This window comes from Colius striatus, chromosome 20 (assembly GCF_028858725.1).
Source record: "Colius striatus isolate bColStr4 chromosome 20, bColStr4.1.hap1, whole genome shotgun sequence".
NCBI classification, from domain to species: Eukaryota; Metazoa; Chordata; class Aves; order Coliiformes; family Coliidae; genus Colius; species Colius striatus.
Genome location: NC_084778.1, coordinates 3,794,419 through 3,817,715, shown reverse-complemented (window position 1 = coordinate 3,817,715; position 23,297 = coordinate 3,794,419). Strand labels below are relative to the sequence as shown.

General features: G+C 45.3%; 1 protein-coding gene across 2 annotated transcripts in view; it reads left to right on the top strand.

Moving 5' to 3' along the window:
• SSH2 (slingshot protein phosphatase 2) overlaps positions 1–23,297 on the top strand; it is a 97,206-nt gene that overhangs the window by 39,538 nt on the left and 34,371 nt on the right. Inside the window, exons 1-2 of one of the 2 annotated variants that reach the window (XM_062012011.1) lie at positions 4,112–4,299; positions 22,049–22,152. In XM_062012011.1, the coding sequence (XP_061867995.1) occupies positions 4,244–4,299; positions 22,049–22,152 (160 nt within the window). In that variant the 5' untranslated portion in view covers positions 4,112–4,243. Of the gene's footprint in view, positions 1–4,111; positions 4,300–22,048; positions 22,153–23,297 lie in introns of those variants that run through there. The other variant, XM_062012010.1, reaches the window with a different exon arrangement.

Here is a 23,297-nt window from a genome sequence, read left to right as displayed (position 1 = left end):
TGATCACAGCTACTGAAATGGCTTCATGTTTTCCTGATAAATTGCACTACATAACACAGTAGGCTTTGTCTCCCATGCTAATAATGGCCAGAAGACTTTTGAGAGATTAACTTCTCCCTCCGAGGTGGGAAGGCAGCAGTAGGAGATGAGTGCAGGAGGTACTGCTCTCAGCACATCCTTCTCTACCTGTTCACAGGTTTGCTGCACTAATTTAAGACTCTCTCTAAAGTTGTCTCTTTGGACTCAGTCCACTCAGACTCACCTATAGGCTGTTCATAGCTGAAAGCCACATGTCCTCACAGCAACAGAATGAATTAACCGACCTCCTGCCAAAAAAGCAGGCGCATCACATCCTTTGACCTGACGGCTGAACCCCCCATATTCTTCCAAGCTACCTCTTAGGACCCTTTTTCTACAGCAGACCTGATGCCAAGACAGCTGTCTTTGTGGGGAAAGATTCAGTGTAGTTGCTGGTGAGAAAAACAAAGCACTTGGCCCGACTCGTGCGCACGGAAATGAACCCGCTAGCCCTGCTGTCCCCGGCGGTGCCTGTGTGCGGCTCCCGCGCGGCTGGCGGCAGCGACCTGTTGTTTTCAGAGTTCTGTAACTTTTCAGAAGCGGCAGCGGAAGCAGCTGCCCGGTGGTACAGAGCAAACTTTCCATCTGTGCAGTAAAGGTGCCTGAGCAGACACTGCTGTAGCTCATCGCTCTGTGGGGAGAGGATGTGATGGCAGTGAGGGGGAGGTTTGTTTGCCTAATGCAGCAGCTTCACAAGGTTGAGTTTTTTCATAAGCCCCTGAAAACAGAGGTTCTGCATTGCCTGATCTGTTACACTTATGCTAATCCATTGAGGCCAAAAGTCCTGCTCATGACAACATCCCACTGTTCCCTTTACCTTGAAGATGACAGACATTACAGCTGTGACACCTTCCACAGATTTACTACAGCTGTAGTACCTTCAGTACCTGTAGTTTACTGACCAGAGCATTTTGTGTGTTTTTGATGGTGACCTGTGTACCAAGGCCTCAGCTGTACAAGGAGAATCCCATTTGCAAGCTGCTAGCCTTGAACAGGACACATAGGTACTCTCTTACATCACTGGAAGATCACAGCATCTTAAAATGAAGAAGGAGTGTAAGGCAGGTGAAGTTACTGGTGCAAACTACTGTGCCTGTGTGGTTGTAAGATACAGACACTGGGGGAAATGACTGTATGAATAACCCATGGATTTTCAGCTTTGCTGTCTACCAGAGAGAGTACTACAAGTCAAAACAAGAGATTTATGCATGCATGTTCTCCCTCCACCCCCTCAAACTTCTCTCCAGAGGCAGCACTGGTGGGCATTCCCCTGCTCCCCCCTCCTGAAGCACCTGGCCAGATGGCCTCAGCACTCTTTGTCACAGTTTTTTTCCATGATGCTTCTATAACTGGTTCTAGCTGCTGCAGTGGCTTAGTTAGCTTCGCCAGGCTTTTGGGATGGGTGTTTTTATAGCGTGTCTTGCATGATGTATGTAACTGTCGTTTATTAGTCGGTGTGGTGTTCAAAGGTTAAATGAAATCCTGCTGCTCGACAAGGGTTGTGTTGGACTGAGGCGGAGGTGGTGTTGTTTACCACTTACCACTGCAGCAGGAGGCATAGCCCTGCTAATCCTGTGACCTCCTGGGGAGCGTGAAATGCCGACCCAGAACTTGGCCCAGGCAGTGCCCTTTTGCCCCACAGCAACGTGTCATCTCGTGCTGGGCTGGGAAGCGCTGAGACCCCAGACAGACGTATTTACACCTTGTCATACAGTGATGAATGGCTGTGCTCACGTGCTTTCTTGCGGCACGGTAGTAATTTAGACTGCTACCTGTCATCACTGCAATTCTGTGCACTTTAAATTCTTTATGTATTTGTCCCAGCAGAGTGCACCTGCTTCAAACAAGAAGCAATTTCTTGGCTGTCTTGTGACCTGCTGCTGTCAACTCCACCTTGTTGCACATCCCCTCAAAGCCCCTTTCTGCCTGCTCTCCACTCCTGCATGCTGAGAGATCACATTATTGAGTCAATACTTCTGCTCATATCTAAATGTAGGATGTGACTTTGACAGAGAAACAAAATTGCTCTGTAAGTCTGATTTTAAAAGGCAGAATGATAAAATAGCACCTGCTATACAAACAGACAATGGGAACTGAAAGGTGAACCTCACTAACGTGTAGCCTGAAGGCAGTGTCAGTCTCAGGCTGGTATTTCAATCTTTTTGGCAGCAAAACCAGGTTCAAATACTTTCTATTAGTGCAGGTTTCAATATGTGAACTTGAGGATTCCCTGTTCCTGTTTTCTAAAGGTTTCAAAAGAAAAAAATCTGGGCTATTTCTGTCATTGTTTGGTCTCTCAGCATATGGAGATGCAGCACATGATTGTATTAATCCGGGACTAATTAATTTACAGGTCTATTATCCCTATGTTATGAGTAGGTGCTTTAAGATTATTGCTTGTAGTTAATCACTGCTCTTGTTTTTAGCAGTTTTTAAAGGCTTGTTTTTAACGTTAGTTGCGTTCAAGAAATTGGACATCTGGCCAGTATCTAAGTGCATTTAGTCTTCTACAATGCTTGAGTAAAGACTTTAAGTTATTTATTAGAAGTTGTGGGTTTGTTTTTCAGTCTATGAATGTGTGGTATGTGTTAGTACCAACTATGAGGTTCTTGCCAGTCTCTTGACCTCTGGAAGGACTGAGTTACCCTCCATTTCTCTAATGTCCTGATTTTTCCATTGCTTCTTGCAACTGACTTCATTTCTGCCTAATAAAATGATTTTTTTTTTGGCATTGCAGCAAGCTGGCACCGCGTTTTCTTTACAGCTGTGAGGAACCATTACCAGAGATTTGCTCTTGACTGTAGAAGATGACATTGCTTAAATTAATGCAACCAAAACATATTCTAGCAAAACTTGGAGAAACACAAATTCTGCTGCTTTGTCCTTTTCACCGTAAGTCTCAGAAGTGGGGATGGGTGAGACCTTTCAGTCAAGCATCTCTCTTGTTCCTAGGAAATCTCAGACCTGAAGCAGCTGCCATTGCACTGGGTTATTTTTTAACCCCTCTCTGCTTTTCTGAAAGTTTTAGTTAATAGTAGGAAATAAACCATAGAAAAAGCTTTCTTTTGGCTTCTGCCTCTGCTCCCTGGTCAGTGGAGGTTTGGGACAGTTCTGCAATGATGCCCCTTAAGTATTTTTTTTTTTGCTATGGAGTAGATGTAATTAATAAGTATCTCTGTTTAAACTTACACCTTTCACTGACAGCTCACTTGTGCTCAGACTCAGTAACAAGGCACATGCCATCCACACCAGAGGACTTAAGAATAGTGTAATGTTTGTGACCCTCTCTGGGATGTCGTGCATCCCTAGGGAAAAGAAACTGAGCTAGCGTCCAAGGTTTCTTGCTTGTTTTCCCCCATTCCTCAGTTAATAGAGGCTAGAGAAGGCAGGTCCCAGGTGGACTTGTTTCTGCTTTGGGGCTGTCCTGGGTGCAGGACGGGGTTGACCAAGCTGCTTCCCATTCTCCCACTGGAAAACTACATCTGTGGTGCTGTAACATCTGCACTCCCAGCAGCCAGAGGACAAGAGTTTTGTCCTAAAGAACTTCCTTTCCTCCTTTTCTCTTGAGGGCTGATGGAGATAAAAATTAAATAGCAGTGAAAGGCAGCTGCTTCTCTTCTCCTTTGGCAGAAAAGGAGTTGTCAAGTCTCTGCAGAGGAAAATTATTGCCAAGAACTAGTTCTCCCCTACGTCTCCTGCAGCAGAGAAATTAAGGTCGTTTCCTAAGCACCCACATTGGCTCTGCCTGCCTTTTGCAGAGAAATCTTTCGATGTTCTGCTTCAAGCCTCGTTTCAAAGTTTGCAGCTTTCCCCGGCGGTTGGGGCTTGGATTTTGGGGGCGAGGGGGGAAACCCCAAACCAGCACCATTCCCCGGCACCGTCCCCCCATTCCCGCTGTCGCCCCGCGAGGGATGCAGCGGTGAAACCCCGGGCGCGGTGCCGCGCAGATCGTCGGCCGGGCCCCGCTCCTCCCGCGCCGCCACGTGCGGGCCGGGGGCGGGGCCGGGGCCGCTCCTGCGCAGTGGGCGGGAGGCGGCCGGAGCGCGGCGGGGCAGAGCCGAGCTGAGCCGAGCCGAGCAGCTCAGCGCAGGGCAGAGCGGAGCGGCGGCGGTAGTGTGGTTCCCCATGCCGCGGGGCAGGGCGGCCGCCTCCGCGGGCAGCCGCGATGATCCCCTACTTCTCCGACAACGCCGTCATCTCCCAGGGTGCCATCGCCCAGCTGTGAGTACCTGGAGAGACCGGCACGGGCCGGTGAATCTCCCCTCCCGCCCGCTCCGGTTACCAGCGGGTCTCCTTTCCCCCGTGCTCGGGCGGCCGCCCGGGCTGCACCTTCTCCGCTCTCGCTGCTTGGTTCCGCCGCGGATTGCCTTCGGGAAAACTTTAGTGCCAGCGCGGAGCCGGCACCGCAGGCGGGAGCGGCACCGCGGCACTGCCCGCTGCCCCTTACCGGCAGCTTACTTTCTTTTCCTTATCTTACCTATAAAAAACTCAGGGTCCTAACCGAGCGTCTCAGTAAGTCTTGTCCAGCAGCTGTCCAGGGAAACTCGTGTGTGCGTGACAGAGCCGCCGGTTGCCCCGTCCCGGGGCGGATGCGGGGCCCTCGCCGCCCCCCGCAGACTCCCAGCCAGGCTGTGCCGTGATAGCGAAGTGCAAGCTTCCTGTGGCCGTGTACCTTGGCCCTCTTAAAGTCGGGATTAGCCCCTTTGTTTGATCTCCTGTTTTGGCTTATCGCAAGGTGGCAGATAGGGGCTGCGGATTTGGGATTGGGTGGGTTGGGTTTTTTTTCAGGACGGTGCAATAGGAGCAAACCTGAGAACTTACACTCGGGACCTGCAGATCATGAGGGAGAGGCATGAGCTGATGCCAGTTCTTAAGTAACTGTCAGTCTAGGTCAGCTATAAAGTGCAGAGTGAGTGTCTCTGCACCCCATCCTAAGCCACTTGAAAAATCAGTCTCTCCAGCTGTACACCTCCTTTTGAAATGCAGATAGAAATAATCGTTTAATTTGTAGACAATTAACGATGACTGCTGGGGTTGTGGGGTTTGGCTGGAAGGATTAAGGAGGGAAATGGCTGCTATGGGTTGGTAGATTAGGCCTTTAGAGAGGTGATCTTTGTGGTCTCATGGTGCTTGATATTTCTTTAAAGAAGCTGTTTTATCTCTTGAAAGCATCATAGAAAGATTCAGGATAGTAAGATAAAATGTGTCCCACCTGGAACTGTGTTGTTCTTGCAAGAAGCTCCTGCTAGAAATTGAGCTGCCTTGCTTATGAGGTCTTTAGTAGATATCCCTGTGATGCTTGATATGGAAATGAGTCCCTGGACTCTGGGGCCTCTTTTGTGAACGTTAGCAATCACTGCTGTAGTCGGTAATCAGTTTATTTAAGTCTCTCTGAGCCTTTCATACTCAACTCAAAATGCCTGTAATTAGTCAATTTTTTTTCCACTCCCAGCGTTGCCCGTTACAGCTTTCCTTGTGGTTGCTGATAAAGTAAGTTTAGGAGTGATATACTGAGGAAACAGGGATCCAAATTGGATATGCTCTGGGTTTTGGAAAGTAGCAATAATTCTGGGATTGTGGATAAAACCCCTATCTATTGTAGGCTGAAACATTTCCTTACAGCTCAAAATGATTAACCAAGCTCTGGTAGGTAGGTAACAATTTAAGTGCTTTTAAGATGTTTGTTTTATAACTGATCAAACACTTCACCCGGGGTTTGAGAATGTAGGGAAAAGGATGAAAAGAAAGAGAAACTAGTGTTTGTCTCTGTTCCCTCAGTCTCATGTAGCCCTGCAGTCTTGTATCTGGTAGTAGTTTAAATGGCCACTTGGTTGGAAGGACCACCCTTTCCTTTTCTGGGGAGAGAGATAACAGAGTTATCAGAGGAGCTTACACTGTCCTTTGCCTCCTGGAAGGAAAGATTAGTAAGGATGAGAATGACAGTGCTTTTGGCCCATGCATAAATATGCACACAAGGCTGAGAGCTGGATTAATATTTCCATAGCATTCTCAATCAGGACAGTGCTGCTGCTTTTGGGCTAGCACGTCAAAGACCTAATTTAAAGTTTGTGCTCCTAATTACAAGTTCACAAAGGTTGATTAATATTGGATGTCCTTATTTAATTGTGGGCAAGACCTAAAAATCCAGATTTTTTTTGTTTTGCTGTGCTAAAAATGTGTTCTCTGTGGAATGGGAAGGACAGTAGTGACCCAAACATTATTAGAAACTTCTGTTTCAGTGTGTTTTTTAGTAGATGCATTTGGCTAATCAACTCTGACTTTCAGAGATCAGCAGAAATTACTCTTGTGTTGACGCTTTTAGTTAGTCAGACCAGTCAGCTGGTCTGGATCTAATTCATTTCAGGTTCACAAGGATTCAAATAATGTCCAAGAGACTTGTGTTTGTCAAAATGCTCAGAATTTAGGGTTGTAACTCGTTCCAGAAAGTCTTGCTACTCTCAGTGAACCTAATGGGAATTCTGCTGATTTACCAGTTTATTTGTGTGTAGGATTCAAAATCTACTTTGCTCTACTAAAACTCTAAGGCAGCTGATGGAAAGAGAGAAAGAAAAAAGCAAAACTTCAGATGGGATACAAATACCAAAGAAGTTTTAATGGGAGAAACCTGGAGAGGTTGCCATAGATCAGTTGTTTCTGCAGTCACTTCCTCTGCCTTCAGCCAAGTTTTAGGTGTCTCATTCATTGTTGGTGCTCCTGAAGTGTTTTTTCCGTGTCCCTGTGATAATGCCAGATTCCTCTGTTGCTCAGTTTTCCTCTTTATCTCCGTAGCCAAGCAGGATTATCTGGCCATCAGGGTGCTCACTTGGGATTTGGGAAGACCCAGCTCTTGCTCCCCGCTGGGCCACAATCCTTCCTCTATAACTCTGGCCAAGTCCCATCAGGCGGTGTTCTGCACAAGAGTGGGGTCTGAAGGTGCTCACAGTTGCTTAACCTGCTTTTGAACATGGGAGTTAACCACCTGACTTTAGTGCCTGCATCCCCCTGGCATTTTAGTGTGGTGGTGGAGTCTTTAGATACTATTGTCTTTGCCACAGCTTCCTTTCTGCAAAGCAGCAGAGTCCTCCCTGGGCTCCCATGGAGCACATGTTAAAGCACTCTGATGCTGTTTACTACTTCATCCTCCAACACTTGGGGAGCCAGATGGATCGAAAACCATGGATATGCTTACGACTTTCCATGGTTCTCATACTTGCTTCATACCAGTCTGTTTTCTATTATAAGATGTTAACAGATAGTTTTTGTAAGTATTTAAAACTTTGGGGAAGAAAAATAAAAGGCTGTAGATCAGATAAGTTCTTCAAAGTGTTGTGGTTGTGTCTTGGAGCTCTTAAAAAAAAGAAGGTAGTAAAACCCACAAGATAAACAATTGAATTCAGCAAAAGGTTGAAGGTAGCCACAAAATGAACGTTCTGGCAGACTTTTACTTCCTTCTCACATAATCAGTTTTCTTGTAAGTGACAACCCTTCTCACAGTGTGAAGAAACAACACAACGTCAGAGGAAGTGAAAGGCTGTGCAGGTAATTACAAACTGTAAGTTAAATTACAACACTGAGTAGTTGGGGATCTCTGTATTACCACCTCCTTGCTGCAACCTGTCTTTGTGCCCAGTCTGCCTCAGCCCTTGTCCTCCCCCACCCCTTTCATTTACCTTTGTCATGCAGCCATCACCTTGATGTTCAGAAATGTCATGACCATCTAATTTTAAATTCTGCCAAGTGCTGGGTGGGTAACTTGGGTAAGTGTGTGGCTGCTGCTGCCCTTCTTCTGAGAGCTGCTTATTTACTTATTTATCATATGGGAAACCTACAGCCTTTTTATCTGCTCACAATGTTATTGCTGCCAAAAACCTTGACCATTCAGCAATTAGACTGCACTCCTCCAAGCAGTGTGTTATTGGAAATCTTTAATTGCCTCTGTGCCATTGTAAGTGCTGTAGCTTCGTGAGTCTGTTACCGTTGTGCTGAGAGTCATAGAATCATAGACTGGAGTCGATGATATTTAAGAGTTGATGAGGAGAGGTTTGGAAACAGCTGCTCGAAAGTCTGGAAGATGGGCAGAGTGATTCCAGTTACCACTGTCAGCACCAGCTGAAGTTGCCATATGAGCTTGAGGGTCACTGGAGATGCTTGAGGTACTGGAAACAAGTTGATTAGCTCTTCATCACTTATAGAGGCTGGTGGGACCAATACAGACTATAGCAGTGCTACTTTACATTTAAGTGTGGATGCTGTACTTGGGGTTTGGGTGAGTGCAGAAGACAGCCTCATACACCATCAGGGACACTGTGGGAAGGTGCAGGCTGGGGATCCTGACCCCCTTACCCTTCCTGCCTGAGCACCCCCAGTGTGCTGTGTGGGCTTCCTGCTGCCTGAGCTGCCTCCTTGGGAGTTTCTCATCTCCTTTCTTTGCTGATTGCAGTAACACAAATGTAACACGGGAAAGGCCTCTCACGAGCCATTGATTTTTAAAAACTCTATGCAAATTAGTTGTGGTAATTGGATAATAGCAGTTATACTGTGTGCTTGTGAGTTGACCATTAACTAAGCCAGGGCTGTATTGTTCATAACTACTTTTCCTGTTTGGCTTTTCCTTTTATTCCCCTGGAAGCTATGGGTATTTGTCTCACCAATCCTTCCTGGTAGGGGGTTGGAGGAGAGACAGAGATGGTTATCAGATATAAAATCAAAACTTGAGCAGCAAAGTAGTGTTTCAAGGACAAACTCCCCCACACCACCAGCCATTTTTAAGCAATATGTTTTAGTTAGGAAGCCCAGGCTGCTGGGCTGCCAAGTTCATGTTTTCAAAGGCTGTGAATGGGAGAGTTGCCTCAGATTCTGTTTGCTTGAAACTTCTGCAGATGTTCCTCTCTCTCTGGAAATGCTTGAGATTTTTCTAAAGGCTACAAAGCAGAAGGACCCAAGTGAGATTATCATCAGAGAAGAACCTTTGGGGATAATGAATAGACTGGCTGGGATTTTTTTCTTGCAAGACTGTGCTTCCTGGTACCTTTCTCACATAGAGCCCCAAGCTAAAGTTTTACTTTATTGTTTTTTAAACAATTTCAGCATCATTTTCTGGAAATGTTGCTTCTAACTAATGTTTGTGGGGTCAGAGAGAGTTTAAAATTCTGCATGCTGATCTGCAATAGGCTCGGAAGAGCTGCTCTCTCCTCTGCATCGGGCTGACAAACAGCATTTAAATTATCAGCTCGTATGGGCTTAAAACTAGTTCAGCAAATATTTTTTCTCCAGTGTAATGGATATAATGTGTACAGAGCAAATCTGCAACTTGAGTTTCCAGTCATGATGTTTCATAGCAGCTGGCTGAAGACTATTTCTACAGACACACGGAGTAAAATTCACTCCTGTTGTTAATTCTGAATGCTTGTGCTTTTGCTTGAGGTATCCAGAAGACACCCCTTTGCTTTTCATGTGCACCTGGGCTAGAGCTTGATCTCATCTGCTTGAGAAGTAACTGGAGGCCAGCAATATAGTTGTTCTACAGCCACCTATTGCTGTGTTGTGAAGGATTAACCAAGTGTTTTGTGACAGAGAGAAGCCACCTGGTTCAAGGACATGAGCCCACAGATGAGGAAGGCCAGGGTAAAGAAAAAACTTGTAGAGATGGATGATGATATTATGACATGCTTCAGTGTTGGCAAAGGCTGAGGGTAATACAAGGGTTGAGCCCTGAGATCTGTGTAGCACTTCTTGGCATTGGCAGCTTTTCAAATGTGGGCATTTCTAGGTATGTTAAGGCCACAGGCTCCTGGTTTGGTGCATTTTCCTGTTTATGCAGTACTTATCTGTCCCTCGTCATTCACCCCTTTGGGGTCTCTGGGTTTATTTGCAATAAGCCATTTAAGAGATATGCTTTTTCTCAAAACAGTGTTGTTACAAGTAGGCTAAATCCACAAACTGCTGAACCAGAAATGATTGAGTTCTTTCTTTTAAACAAATGATCTTTGTCACTTAGTAGTGAAGTCCTTAGTTTGTTCACACACTTCTCTCAATGGCTTAATGAGGTCCATATTGTCCCAACAGCCTGGCCTTTCTGCTGCCTGTGATCTCCCTGTAACTCCACAGTTCTGGGCTTGGTTCACATTCTGTCAGACTGGCAGCTTTTCACTGGAGAAGTACAGATTTGTTACAGCTGATTTTTGCAGGGCAGCTCCTACGGAGGCACAGAGATGAATCAGAGTAAGTTCGTCCCTTGGTCCAGTGTTGAAGTGCGCAGGGTGGGTTGGGACCTCTGCCCCTGCTGAGCACTGTTGACGTGTGTGTTGAGCTTAAACTTATTTGTCTGTGCACCAGTGTTATTGTGTATAATGAGTTACTGTTTCCTCTCTCCTTATGCTTTGCTCATTTGAACCTCTCATTGCCCCGCAGCCTCTGTTGTTGCAGTGTCCTAAAGGGATGCTTTGGAGTGGGTTGTTGCCTATGTCTCAGCTCAGACTCTTCTAGCTTGCTGAGAAGGTGACCGACTCTGAAAGACAGGTGGGAATGGAGGAGGGTCATTTTGATTAGCAAATAATAAATTTGCCTTTGTCGGGTCATGATTTAAGGGAGAACCTCACTTGCACAAAGGTACAGATGGGAAAAGCTATCAGTGTCTTACCTTTGTCCTCTAAAACTCAGTCCTCTGCTTGCTTTCTACAACTTGGCGGATTAAAATGAACCCAGAACTGGTTGATTTCTATTTTTTCCTAAGGTTCATTGTGTGGTGATGTGTGAAGAGTTTGTCACTGACTTTGTTGTTGTTAGGGTGGTGGTTTTATTTTCCTTCATTTGCTTTGAAAAAGAGTTGGAGAAATCAAAAAACAAAGCAAATGCAAAGTGGAACAGCTGCATTCCTCTGTGTTGCAAAACCTGAAAGCTGGTTAGTCTAAATAAAAACAAATAATTTGTCAGCACCATTTCCAGCCCTCCTGTTGGTTTGCCGGGATGAGAATGTCGTAAGAAAGCAAACTGGGGGATATTCATGTGCCTCATTAACGAGCAGGGGCAACCAATGCAGAATAAACATCCATCCCAGAGTTATGTGATGCTACATTCAGCGTGTGGATAGGAGCAGGGCCAGTGCATGTTGCTGAGCTGTCCCTCTGAATGCCAGGATGGATAAGGAAGCCCAGGAGCCGGGGTTTGGGAGAGCAACAGCTTCTCAGCAGGACATGAAGGAGATGGGCAGGGCAGCACAGAGTTTCCCAGCACAGTCACCAGATCACAGCCTTGATGCTGTAGAATGTTACTGATTTTTTTTTTCTCCTTAGTACCTTCAAGTACATCATGAAATGTTTTATGAGAGGCTCTCCAGCTTGAAATTAAGGAAATATCTGTTGTGGAGCCTTTTCAAAAGCCGTTTAAAAGGCTTTTCCCTAAAGTACACTCTGTTCTTAGGGACTCAGCAGCATTTAGTATTCCATTGGTCTTTCTGCTTTAATGTGTGGTTTTTAAAGGGGTTTGCATGCTTTTAGGAAATAGGAAGACCTCAGTTAACCACTGAAAATTGGCTGCCAAACTGCCTGAAGTGCTAATTCTGATGAAATTTAGCACCTGACTTGTGTGGGGATAAACACATCTGGAGTCTCTACTCTTCAGAGTTCAAGCTCTTGTAAATTAAAACTTTATTTAATATGTTTCCAGTCTGAGTCTCAGCCAGCAAATCTTTGCAGTGTTTTTATGCTGAGTTAGAAACTCCTTAAAAATGAGTTTTGAAGTTAAGCACAGGCACCTCCTTTAATTGAAAGTCACATTAAGGTGCTGAAAGAGTAAGTTAATTTGCAGCTGTACTGAGGAATCACAAGGACAAGACTGATGATGCAGGTTGCGGTGTTACCTTTCTTTTTCTCAGTAGAGGTGTGGATGGTTCAAATGGTACTGCTTTCCTGTTTGTATTTAAAGTTTGCAGGTATCTGTGTAAAAACATTGCAATGCTTGGGAACACTTTGAAGAAGTTTGTCTGCTACTCAGAAATCTCCTGGTTCTTTTTGCCTCTTGGGCTGCTCTTCATTTCTGCCTTTAAGTTGGGAGATGCTGCAGTGGTGTTAGACATCCCACAGTCTGTCAGCTAATGTTCAAAGTGGTGTATGGTGAGTGATTAATGGCAATTATTTCAGGAATAAAGGACTCCTGGTAAGCTGATCCCTATTCAGAGCGTCAAAAGAAAAAGCAGAGTCACAAGGGATGTTGTCTCCAGGAAGAACTTGCTACATCCGTGGGGGGGAAGAGTTGGATTGGAAAGTGATGCTGAGTCTGCATTTTGAAATGCATCATAATTATATCTCATGGTCTGGTTTGAAGAGCTTTTTTCCTGATGCCTCCAGAGACTGATTGTCACTTAGAGCAGCAAATTTTGGAGTGCTTTTCCTGGCCTCTGCCAGGGTAGGTGTGATGTACAGGGGAGGGCTGTGTGTGCTGAGCACCAGTGGACAGGGCAGCGTGTCACCTGTCTGCTGGGGAGCAGACTGCCTTTAAAGGCTGAGTTACATCATTCTCCACAGTGCTGGGTCAGTTGACCCAAAGTAGGGCCGTGTTTCTTTGGTTTGCAGCTTTAAATTGAATCTGAAGTTTGTATTAACTTTGCTTATGCTAAGGACTGTCCTAACTGTTACCTTGGATAGAAGAAGAGACACAGAATCCATGAAACTATTCTAGCTATAAAATGTTCCTAATCTTTTGTCTTTGTTTCCTCAATCCTGATTAAATTCAAGTTATTATTGACAGCCACATTTAAGTTTGCATTCCCTTAATTGTGGCTTTGCTGTTCCATAAAATGAAGTCACAGTCATATTCCAAAGGTGGGAAGATCAATAGCCTGGTTATAGACCGTATCAGCACGACAGGTAAAGCTCCCTGGGACTTCCAATTTCAAATCAAAAGCTATTGAAAGAAATCTGGCACGTGGCTGTTGTCTCTGAAACAATTCACAAACCAGCTCTCATTACTGGTTACTGCTGACTGTCCTTTTTGCTAACCTAAAGGGACAGCCAGTCCTAAACTGATTTTCCTGTTCCTGCTAGAAACTGTCATTTAAGGATCGAATAGCCCTCGTGTGTGGGGAGAATGCAGTAAGAATGAGGAAAAAATGAAAGTGCTGAGTGCTGCAGAAGTTAAAATACCGAACAAGTAACTTCTATTCTTTTTATGAGTCAAATCCAACAGCCTCTTGATGATTTTTCATGCTTTTGGTAAACAAGCATCTGCTGCTTTTTAGCACAGAGGAAAAGACTTATTATTCAGCATTGATTTCCTTGTGTAGAGACAGAGTGGTCCTTGTTTTGGTGCTCTACTTACAGGGGTCGTTAATGTATTTACTGAGGGCAGGCAAGGAGGCTGCCATCAGAGCCAGGCTGCTTCCCTAGCACAATTCCTCCATCCCATGCCCTGCTCTGGGCATCAGGTTGGTTGTAGAGCTGAGTCCTGGCACGGTGCCTCTTCACAAGGCAGTGGGATCTCTGCTGCCCTGCTGGCTGCAGCTGCACTCAGCACCGGCCGCCTCTGCTGTGGCCAGCAAAGGGAGCGATGGAGCAACATCCTCCTCAACCTGCCCACAGCCAAGCTGTGACCACTCTGCTCTTTCCATGTCTGGGAGGCTGGGCTGGTGCCTGGAGGAATCCAAGGGTGTTGGATGCCTGTTTGAGCAGATGCAACAGCACTTGCCAGCTCCTGGTCAGACTTTCCCCTTCTTGGGGAGATGGCCAATGCTGGCAATAGTTCAGGCAAGTCAGTGGTCTCCTTCCATCTTCAAAGTGCTGGGCATACTTTGTCTAAATATAGATGACCCTGGACTTGGCTGCTCTAGGGAGGGACAGTATGTTGACCTTAGCCTGTCTCCTATGACAGTCTGTTACAGTCGTATTTAAAGCTGTGGGGTCTTTCTTGTGGGGCACAAGAAAGGCCAAACATGGTCAGGTCTGTAAGAGCGAGGAAGCTGACACATGCGGGGAGATCAGAGTGAAAATCAGGTATAAAATAGCCAGGGAAAGACCTTTCAGGCTTGCTGGTTGTCAACCAGCTGCTTGAGAATGTGTCAGCTATTGTTTCAGGTTTTAGAAATGTGCTGTGTATGAAGGCAACTCTTTCAAACTCTGGTGGCAGAGGAGATTGCGTTATTTAAAGATGATCAACGTGGACTGCGTTAGTTCTGAGAGAAAAGAAGATAAGTATGTGTCAGTCGAGAGGGTCTTCTTCCTGAAGATAACTAATCAAAAAGCTGGTCTGTGTTTCTTTTGATTCTTGATGTGATACATTTTCCTTGTGAAGTTTTCTCATGTTGATTAAAGTGTTTTTACAGCCGTGTTTGTGGAAGTGCTTTGTTGGTACCACAGCAGTTGGCTCATTTTGGACAGACTGAGCTGATCAGAGTGTGGTGAGTGGTGGTAAAACATTGCAGAATGCTCTCTTGGGTCTGACTGTCCTGCTCTGTGAACCTGATGGTATGTGTCTGTGGATGTTTAAACAGTATATAGTGCAAGAAAAATGTCATGTAAGGCTTTATTCTGGGAATGTCTTGACTTGGAGACCTGGAAGCCTTTGGGGATTCTCATGTAAAACAAATTCCTTTCATGGTCTCGCTTCCGATCTGGATCTGTTGCTTTAAAAAGTGCACAGAATCAGATTCCTTCTGTAAACACTGAGGGCCTGAGTTTCTTAATAAGCATCCTAATTGTGTTAGCCACCTCTTTTCTCATACATGAACTGCTGTGCTCAGACTGTAGAAAAAGTGATTTTGTGCATCTCTTCGGTCTCAAATTCCAGAGCACATCAGCTTTGTTTGCAAAACTTGTTTTGCTGTTGCTTTTGGCAATATTTTTCTTCCTCTTTGAGTGCATTCTCTGAAGCCACCTTGGAGACTGACTGTGGGCTACCCAACATGTGGCTCACTGGGCCTCCCTTAGTGTTGTATAGCAAGGGGGGCAGCCAGCAAAGTGTGTTATGTGTTGTGCATAACAAATGAGTATGTTTGAGTGTGTAATAGCTCACATCCATCCTCGCATCACTCTGTTCTTCATGGCTGTAATGAATCACACAGCGTGTACCCAAGTTCTTATTCCTTGAAATAAATGATTCCCTGAGGATCTGTGATGCAGGGATGTCCCAGCAGCGTTGAGACTTGGCACATCTCACTTGCTCATGAGCTGCCTGAGCTCAGCACGAGGCCGTTCACTCGCTCCCTCAGCACTGAGGCTGCCGAGCGCTGGCAGGGAGCGACGCAGGCTGGTGTGACGTGGGGAGGGTTGTGTGTGTGTGTTACTGTATGAGCACACAGTCAGCAGCAGCCCTGTGAAATGTAATCCTGAGCTGTCAGCAGCAGGCATGGGCACACAGAGGAGTGGGAAGGCAGCACTGAGGGAGCAGCATTCACTGTGCCAGGCGGGCTGGGAAGGAGGCAGCCGATGCCTGTGCGAGGCGTTTGCCTGCATTGTCTTTGGTGGAGGAGTTTGTGTGTTGTTGCAGCGGTCTGTTCACAGGCTAGGGGTACATCAGGGGAACAGAAACCCACATGGGCTTTGACTTCTACCAGATATTATAAAATGTTATCTGGACTCCAGCTTAAAACAACCCAATCTATCCTGTGACTGTAACGGAAAAATCCCAGCCTGCAAGAGAATAAGTTTGATAGGAGTCCAAAGGTTGGTTCTCCACTGCAGAGCGAGCCTCAGGGTACCAGGAGACAGAGGAATGCTACAGGGGATTGCAGTTGTTGTCAGCATAGTGCAGACCCGTTGCAGCTGCGTGGGTTGAAAACTTTGTCTGCAGTTGTCGCCGCTCCCCTTGCTGACAGTGGGACTTCCCTGGCAGGAATGAGGTTTTCAGCCCATAGCTGTCGTCTTCTGTGCTGTCCCTAAAGGATGCCACCGGTCTCACCAGCACATTCAGGCTGCCCAAGCTACTTTGACTGGGAAGTTTGCAAAGTTTCTGGATTCAAGTGATCCCAGTGGCAGAAAAGCACTGCTGACGTGTGTGCCTGATGGTTTATCCGGTAGTGAGCTTGACTTGTAGACTCTTAACTCGGTGGGGGATTGAGTGGGTGTCCACACTCCCTACAGCCTTGTTGGATGACCTGCGGCTGATTAGCTCCCATCTCTGAGACAGTCTGAGTGTGGTTGTTCTTCACTGGCAGACACAACCATACTCATCAGTTTGCCCTTTTGCAAACTGTATCCTCAGAATTTACCATAAATTCTGTCCTCACTTGGAGCATGTAAAAGGAATGCCTTTAGAATTCAGATTCACACCCATCATCCTAACCTTTGGGTATCTTCTAGCAAGCTGTAAGGTTTTTCTGCTTGTAGCTCAGCCTCAGCAGATGTCCATATCAGAGACCTCAGCAGGGAAGAAAATGACTTGACTATGGCAAGAAGGGATCAGTCAGTGAGTTAGTACAAACAAGCTACCGTTGGCATTGCAGATCTTTCTGTGATTATGCACGTCTGTGTCATTGCAGCTGAATTCTCTCTCCAGGGAGCCCCACCTTGGAGGAGAGGAAGTGCCTGTAGACAGTTCCTGCTGGAAAAAAGAAAAGGGCATAAATGCAGATGTTGCTAAAAACGCAGTTTGCGTCAAACATCTGATCTGAAGCGGGTTCCCACGCTTTGTTTGTTTTTCTCCTTGTTCTGTTTGTTAAGTTGAAAAAGTGCTGAGTGGTGAGATGGCCTTTGTTGGAGAACCACTTCCCCTTTTTTTTCCCTGCCCTCAGTGTTGTCACCTCTGTTGACAGCGTTACAGAGCCCTTTTTGGTAAGTCCTGGCCCTTGTTTTGCTCTGCACTGGTTTTGTTTCTATTTTGGCTATCAGAGAAGCCTAGACTTGTCTGTGTGTGCTGCCAGCTGACCCTGTTAATGCAAATGTCAGTGTAGAGCAATCCTGAGTTATCTTTGCCTTTTCCACTTCTCTGTTGTTGTGGTGGCTTTTTGTTTACTGGGTTTTTTAGTAGTGACTGGTACTAATTTGCTTTACACAGCCCTGAGATTTGGCATCATGTGAAGAGAGTGCCTTTATCACTTGGCTTGGAGCAAAGGCTTAAACTGGAAGCCAAATATTTCTCTCCTCTATATAATTAATACTCTTGGCAGTTATTAAACCAGGTGCTCTAAAAAGTAAGCAAGGGAAATAGGGATGTTGTTTATTGCAAAACAAACTACATTGAAATGAGTTAGGTGCTTCTCATGGGGGGAATGCTGGAGGTGTGTGATGCTTTCATTGAGTGTTTGATGGAGAAATGCCTTTAGCTGCCAGGCTATGCTTAGTTCCAGCTGTGTTCCCAGACCCTGTTGCACCCTTGGCTGGAGGACTGATACTTTATTACCCAAAACTTTTCTTCTGACCAAGTAAAGGGAGTGGGAGGCCAGTGGTGAGAACAGGTCCTGGAGCAGGTGTGATGCTGTACTGGGGACCTTTCCATTGAAACAGACAGTTTGGGAAGAGGAGCAGGAAGAGGGAGAGAAGTGTTTTGAGGTGCTGAGAAAAACAGCAGGCTGCTTGGCCTGCCCTCCTGTAACTTTTTCCACACCAGGCACAGCAAGCTGCAGTTGGAATTGCTGCTCTTGCAGAGTGAGTCCTGGTGTGCTGCAAAGCTTGCTCTCGTGTCCCCAGCTGCCCTCCCTCCTCGCCTGGCTCCACGGCCTCGGGAGTGAGCTAAGTATTGACGCCTGCTGCACCACTCCTGCCAGCATCTGAATTTTGGTCTCTTTTCTTGGTTTTGTGTTTTGCAGCCTATGGATTAAGGGAGGATGATGGAGCTAAGCTGGCAGCAGATTAAATGTGCAATGCAGAGGTGTGCACTCCCTACCCCTGCAGCACAGTCCAACTGCTCACACTAGTGCTAAATGTTGGGGGGCTCTTGAGAGAGCAACCTCACTTAAAACCAAGGAAAAGGAGCTGGGTATACAAGATTTTTTTCTTTCCTATTAGACACCCTTCTGCAGTGCATCTCCTCCCTGTCTTATGCCCGTTTAGCTGCTGGCTCTTCAGCAGTGTTTGGTAGCGCAGGTTCCCTGCTGAGACCCTCAGTGCTTCAGTACAGATGTCTGCATTGACACTTCCCATTTTCAGAGCTTGGGCTGCAGAATGCTTCCAGTTAGTCAACACCAGAGTTAATTTGTCTCATTCCTTAATGTCAGACTTGGCTTCTTTACATTTCTGTAAATAATACAGTGGATGGACTTTTATTCAAATGTCAAGTATCTTGAAATCTTAATTTCTGCCATCCCATCATTTTTCAGTCTCCTTTCCTCTAAGAAATAAGGAGGATGGGACAGGCAGATGCAACCTCCCTACAGTGCCAGTGTTGCTGCCCATGTTTGCCATGGGCAGAGCTGGTGAGGAGGTGACAGCACGGGTGGGTTTGCTCTCTGCCGTGCTGACCCGTTCCTCTGCACTGTGCAGGAGGATGTGGTGGGAGAACTTCTGCTGAACTTTTCAAGGGATGATGCCAGCTCTGTCAGTTGTGTTCCTTGGCAAGTGCCCAGTTAAGGGCTGGGCTGGACAGGACAGAGCCTGCTGTAAAGGAGTTGCTCTGATGAGTAAGTAGAGCTGACTGGAAAGTCATCCTCAGGCTCACAATACCTTAATTAAGTGTTTATTAGGATAAAACATTGCCAGAAGCTGTTCAGGTGCCTCTCTGATTTCCTTGCTGTGCTTCTAAAAAGGTTTTCTCTCCTTTTTTTTAATGAAATAGTTTCAAAGAAGACTGCAAGGTTCCTTTCTGAGTATTTTACATTGAGGATTGAGAATTTGTCATTGAAAACTAGTGGGTGATGCAGATTGTGCTGCCTCTTGGCTGCTGGTGCAGCACTGTGAGCAAGCAGCTCTCTGGCCGAGCAGCTCCTTAGGTGGAAGGCACCGTACAGGGGAATCTGGCAGAGTGACAGGTGATTCATGATGTCACATTGCTTTGGCAAAATCCATAAACCAGTAACATTTTTGTCTTCCAAAAAATCTATTTGATGTTTGTGCTTGCAGTCCATGAACGAGGCTGTGCAAGGTAACAGCTGGGAAGGCATTCATGATTGATTTGCTCTCTAAGTTTTATGTGGTTTCCCAATTCTCCAATGTAATGAGAGTTTGGTATATACCATGCAGAGCTCTCCTTGTGCACAAGGAGCCCAGCCGCTGGGCAGCAAGTCAGGGAGCATGGGAATTGCTTCTGCTTCGTGCTGCTAACTGCTGTTTAGAAACTGGATCTTCTGAGGGGAATGTTTGTACTTTTTGTTCAAAAGACTTTAAGTAGTTTTGATGATATGCCTTGTACAATTTCTACAAAATCTTTTCCACCTGGGAGAAAAATTGCTACAAGCTCCAGTTTCTGTGGGAGTTGCCTGAGCCTTCCCAAGAGAACGCTCGTTCTCTTCACAGTAAGAAATGAATTACAAATAGGACATTGCCGATGGCCTTGAGGTTGCTACTTCAATTCAGAAGTGAGCAGGCTAAACATGGAACAGAAGCTTTTTTATCATATCTGTAGTGCTGATAGTTGCTTATAACTTTAATAAGTTTGACAGACGGGTCCCAAGTAAGTCTTCTCCAGAAGGCCACTGTAGTGCAGAGGACTCATAACAAGCCTGGTGTGCTGGTAAAATACAACTCAGCTTTGTTACCTCTGCCACGTAGGCTGTGGCTGAGGACAGAGAGCTGGTGATAAGAGAAAGTGATGGAAATGAGAAGATTTTTAACCTCCCAGCTCTCTAGCTACATGCTGCTTTACCTACTAAAAATAGTTGCTAATTCGACCTTCTGGGGGAGCCTCCCTCGCAGGCTAAAGGGTTGCTAATATTAGTTGTTGGCTTTGCCATAAAATTAACTATGTGAAAACGAGCTGAATTCTCTCTCCTGCTGTGCAGCTTAACATTCATTTGCTTCTGGTGAAATTGTAAAGGGAGGAGGAGAAAGAGAGATTGTCTTCTCTTTTTGTATCATGGTCTTGTCTCCTGAAGAGGCTCAGCAGAGCACAGCATGTTCTCTTGCCACACTCCCATTACTGGTCCTAGTCTGAAAGCAGAAGTGTACTTCCTCAGGATGTCAGGGCACTGCTGAATTGAAACATGTTCTGGTTAAGGAGGGAGAAAGATTGATTTTAAGTTAGTGGCGTCAGGATAACTCCATGTTTCTCTAGTTCAGGCTTTAAGAAATGGTGTAGCTTTATGGTTTTCAGAGGATCTATTTGTTTCCAAAAGCTAGAAAGACTCAGGGTTTTTTTTATTAGAAGGGTCTGAGACATCTGTGCTCAGGGTGCTCAATTAATTTAACTGTTTTGGTTTGGTTTTAACTTTAGCATAGGTGAAGATCTCTGATCCTTTTGAATTTGGGATGAGTGGTTTTGAGGGTTTTTTTCTTCCTTTTTGAATTCTGGTTTCGTTGAAGCATCCAGTGCATGTGTGACATCTGTTGTAATTACAGAAAATAGTCCTGGGAGGAGGTTTGTCAGCAAGTGGAGTGGTGAGAGTATGTCAGACATTGCAGTCTGAACATTGGGATGTGCTACAGGCTTGAAAAAGATCTGAGCTGGTAGAGCTCAGAAAAAAAATATTTGTTTAAACTTTTTTCATTTTATATATCCCCACCAGCAAAATGAGGAGGTGCCCAGAAACCCGTGTGAGGGTAGGGGGAAATCCAGCTCTAACAGCAGCTTTTATTCTTGAATCTATAAAAACATAGTTGGCAAAGCCTATTGCTAAAGCAGTCGACCTCAAATCATGAAACCAGAAGATCACAGGCTCATGCCATGGTATGTCCTGCCTCTTGGTCACGTTTGATTTCTCTGTGATGCTCTTGTCCTCAGCTGTGTTTAGGTGTGTGCCTGCCTTTGAGCAGCCACTGAAAGCTGTCCCTGGAGTAAGGGCTGGAAGCAGCTGTTGGCCTTTGCATATTCCAGTGTTCACCTGCATTTTGTAACATGGAGTTTCTTCAAGTATATGGTGTGGTTTTCTACTTTATTTCCCAGTCCTCATCTAATTGAGTCTGGTATTTGTTTAAGCAAAGAAAGGAACTGAGATGTTCCTAGTCTTGTGTTAGGTTGGAGAGAAGAAGCCAACATCTTTCTGAAGGCACAAAGCTGCTGAGGTGAACGATGCCAGGGACTCTCCCATCGTGTTTTATCATGTACATCAGCCATCCTGTTGACTGTAGAATTGTTTCTGGTTTTCTTCAAAGCCTGTATGACTATCTTACCAATTACAAGAAAAGCAGGAACCCTTAACTGTGCAACAGGATGGCTTCATTGCAAAATCTGTAGTGTCTTGCTTTTTCTGTGAGCCACAGCATCTCTAAGAAAACTACTGGAAGATGCACTTAAAATACCAGCTGTACCACAGAACCTGAGAACTCTGTACTGCCCCTTTCCACAAACCTCTCTCCTTATGTGACTTCAGAAAGGGCAAAATCAAGGCAGTAAAGTAATACCTGAATTCCACAACATTAGTTTGGCTTTGAGAGTTAATTATCGTACGACTCACAGACAGTTTCATGATTTCTTAATCTGTTATGTACACTAATTTTCTTCTGCCTAACTACTGAAGAGAGACATTTGTTTCTGCAGGGCATCAGCTGTGTCTGAACCACAAAGCACAGGGTTAACAGAGGCCATAATTATAGAGATGCGTGGGCTTGCCGTATTAATCGCCATTTAGAGATGTGGATCTCTCATCTTGACTTTCAAGTCAAAAATACAGCCATAGGTTAATCCCCTTTGCCTGCTCAGGTTCCACCTCTGCGGGCAGAGAGGCACCAGGCCCATGTTCTGCTTTTCTGTTTCTCTGTTTGGGATGTTTTCAGTTGTGCTTTGAATGTAGCTGGGGAAGTTCTTTACTAACAAAACAATTCGGTCTAAATTGTTTCCTTGCAAAAGAAAGAGCGTGCATTCAGTGCCCTGAACCTCTCTGGTTCCATTCCTTCTCTCCTTTTGAAGACAATACAAAGTTTTCCTTATTCACTGTTTGTTTTTTCCCTTGCAGCATCAGCGAAAGCTTCCTCACTGTGAAAGGTGCAGCTCTCTTCCTGCCACGAGGAAATGGGTCATCTACTCCCAGGATCAGCCACAGGCGCAACAAGCATGCAGGTAGTGTGTTGGCTGGTCTGATCACCCTTGTTTCCAAGTTCACCTTCCTTGAGTTCTCACCAGATGACACACACTTCAGTTTACACCTGGTGTGTATTAAAGCTGGACCTGCCAGTCTCAAGACTTTGTGTGATATTTAATGCTGATAGAAAGAAAGGTTTTGGTATTCTCTTGTTTATCCTGCAAAATCAAACAAATGAGTGACATCAGGGCCGCAATCATGATGTCATGGAGAGATGAGAACAGCTCCTCCCCAAAATATCATCCTATAATTTTTGTATGAGAGAGGAGCTGGAGGATTGCCAGGAAAACCTTCCTGCTTTGCACTGGGAAACTGGGTTATGATATGGAATGAGTAATTGTCCTTCATGATCTGAAAGTAACAGGTTATGATGGAAGAGAGGGAGGAGACTTACCTCTGTGCAGGGCTGATGAAACCTCTGAGCAAAGTCGGTGTCACTTTTCAGATGTGTGAGCAGAATGAATAATATAGAGTAGGTCATAATTCCACCTCCTTTATCAGCTGAAAGTTTGATTTGTGTTTGTGTTTTGACTCTCTGTTTGAAAAATCAATCTGAATGATGAAAAACAAACATTGCAGAGTAGGTTGGTTTTCATTGGGTATATGGTGCTTATTCACTGAAGGTGTTCTACACGGATCAGATAGTGTGGGGGTTTTCCCTTCCATTAAACAATCAGCAGGAAAAAAACAACATTGAGACTTGCAGATTTCTGCATTTGGGACAAGAGACAGAAGCAGAGAGTCAAATTTATTTGCCAAAAAGTGACCACCAAAAGGTGATTTGTTTTGGTTCCAGGAGCACATTACTTTATACTTTGATACCAGATTATTGTCCAGCCCTGCATCCAGCAGGTACCTCCCTGATGGCTGGTTCACCTCAAGATCAGTTTACAAACATCTTTATAGAAACAGAGTCAAAAAGCAGTTAATTACATAGTTCTACTCAGATGTAGTACAAGCAATACCCAAATTGCTTTGAGATGCATTATTACCATTTATCAAAAGAATATCAGTTGTTCAGAAACTTAAAGCTGGCCTTTCTGGCTGAGGCTGAAGTGCAGTGGCTGAAGTGCAATGGTCTTGTGTGTGGAAATAGTGTCAGCAGCCCTTTAAAAGTTTATCT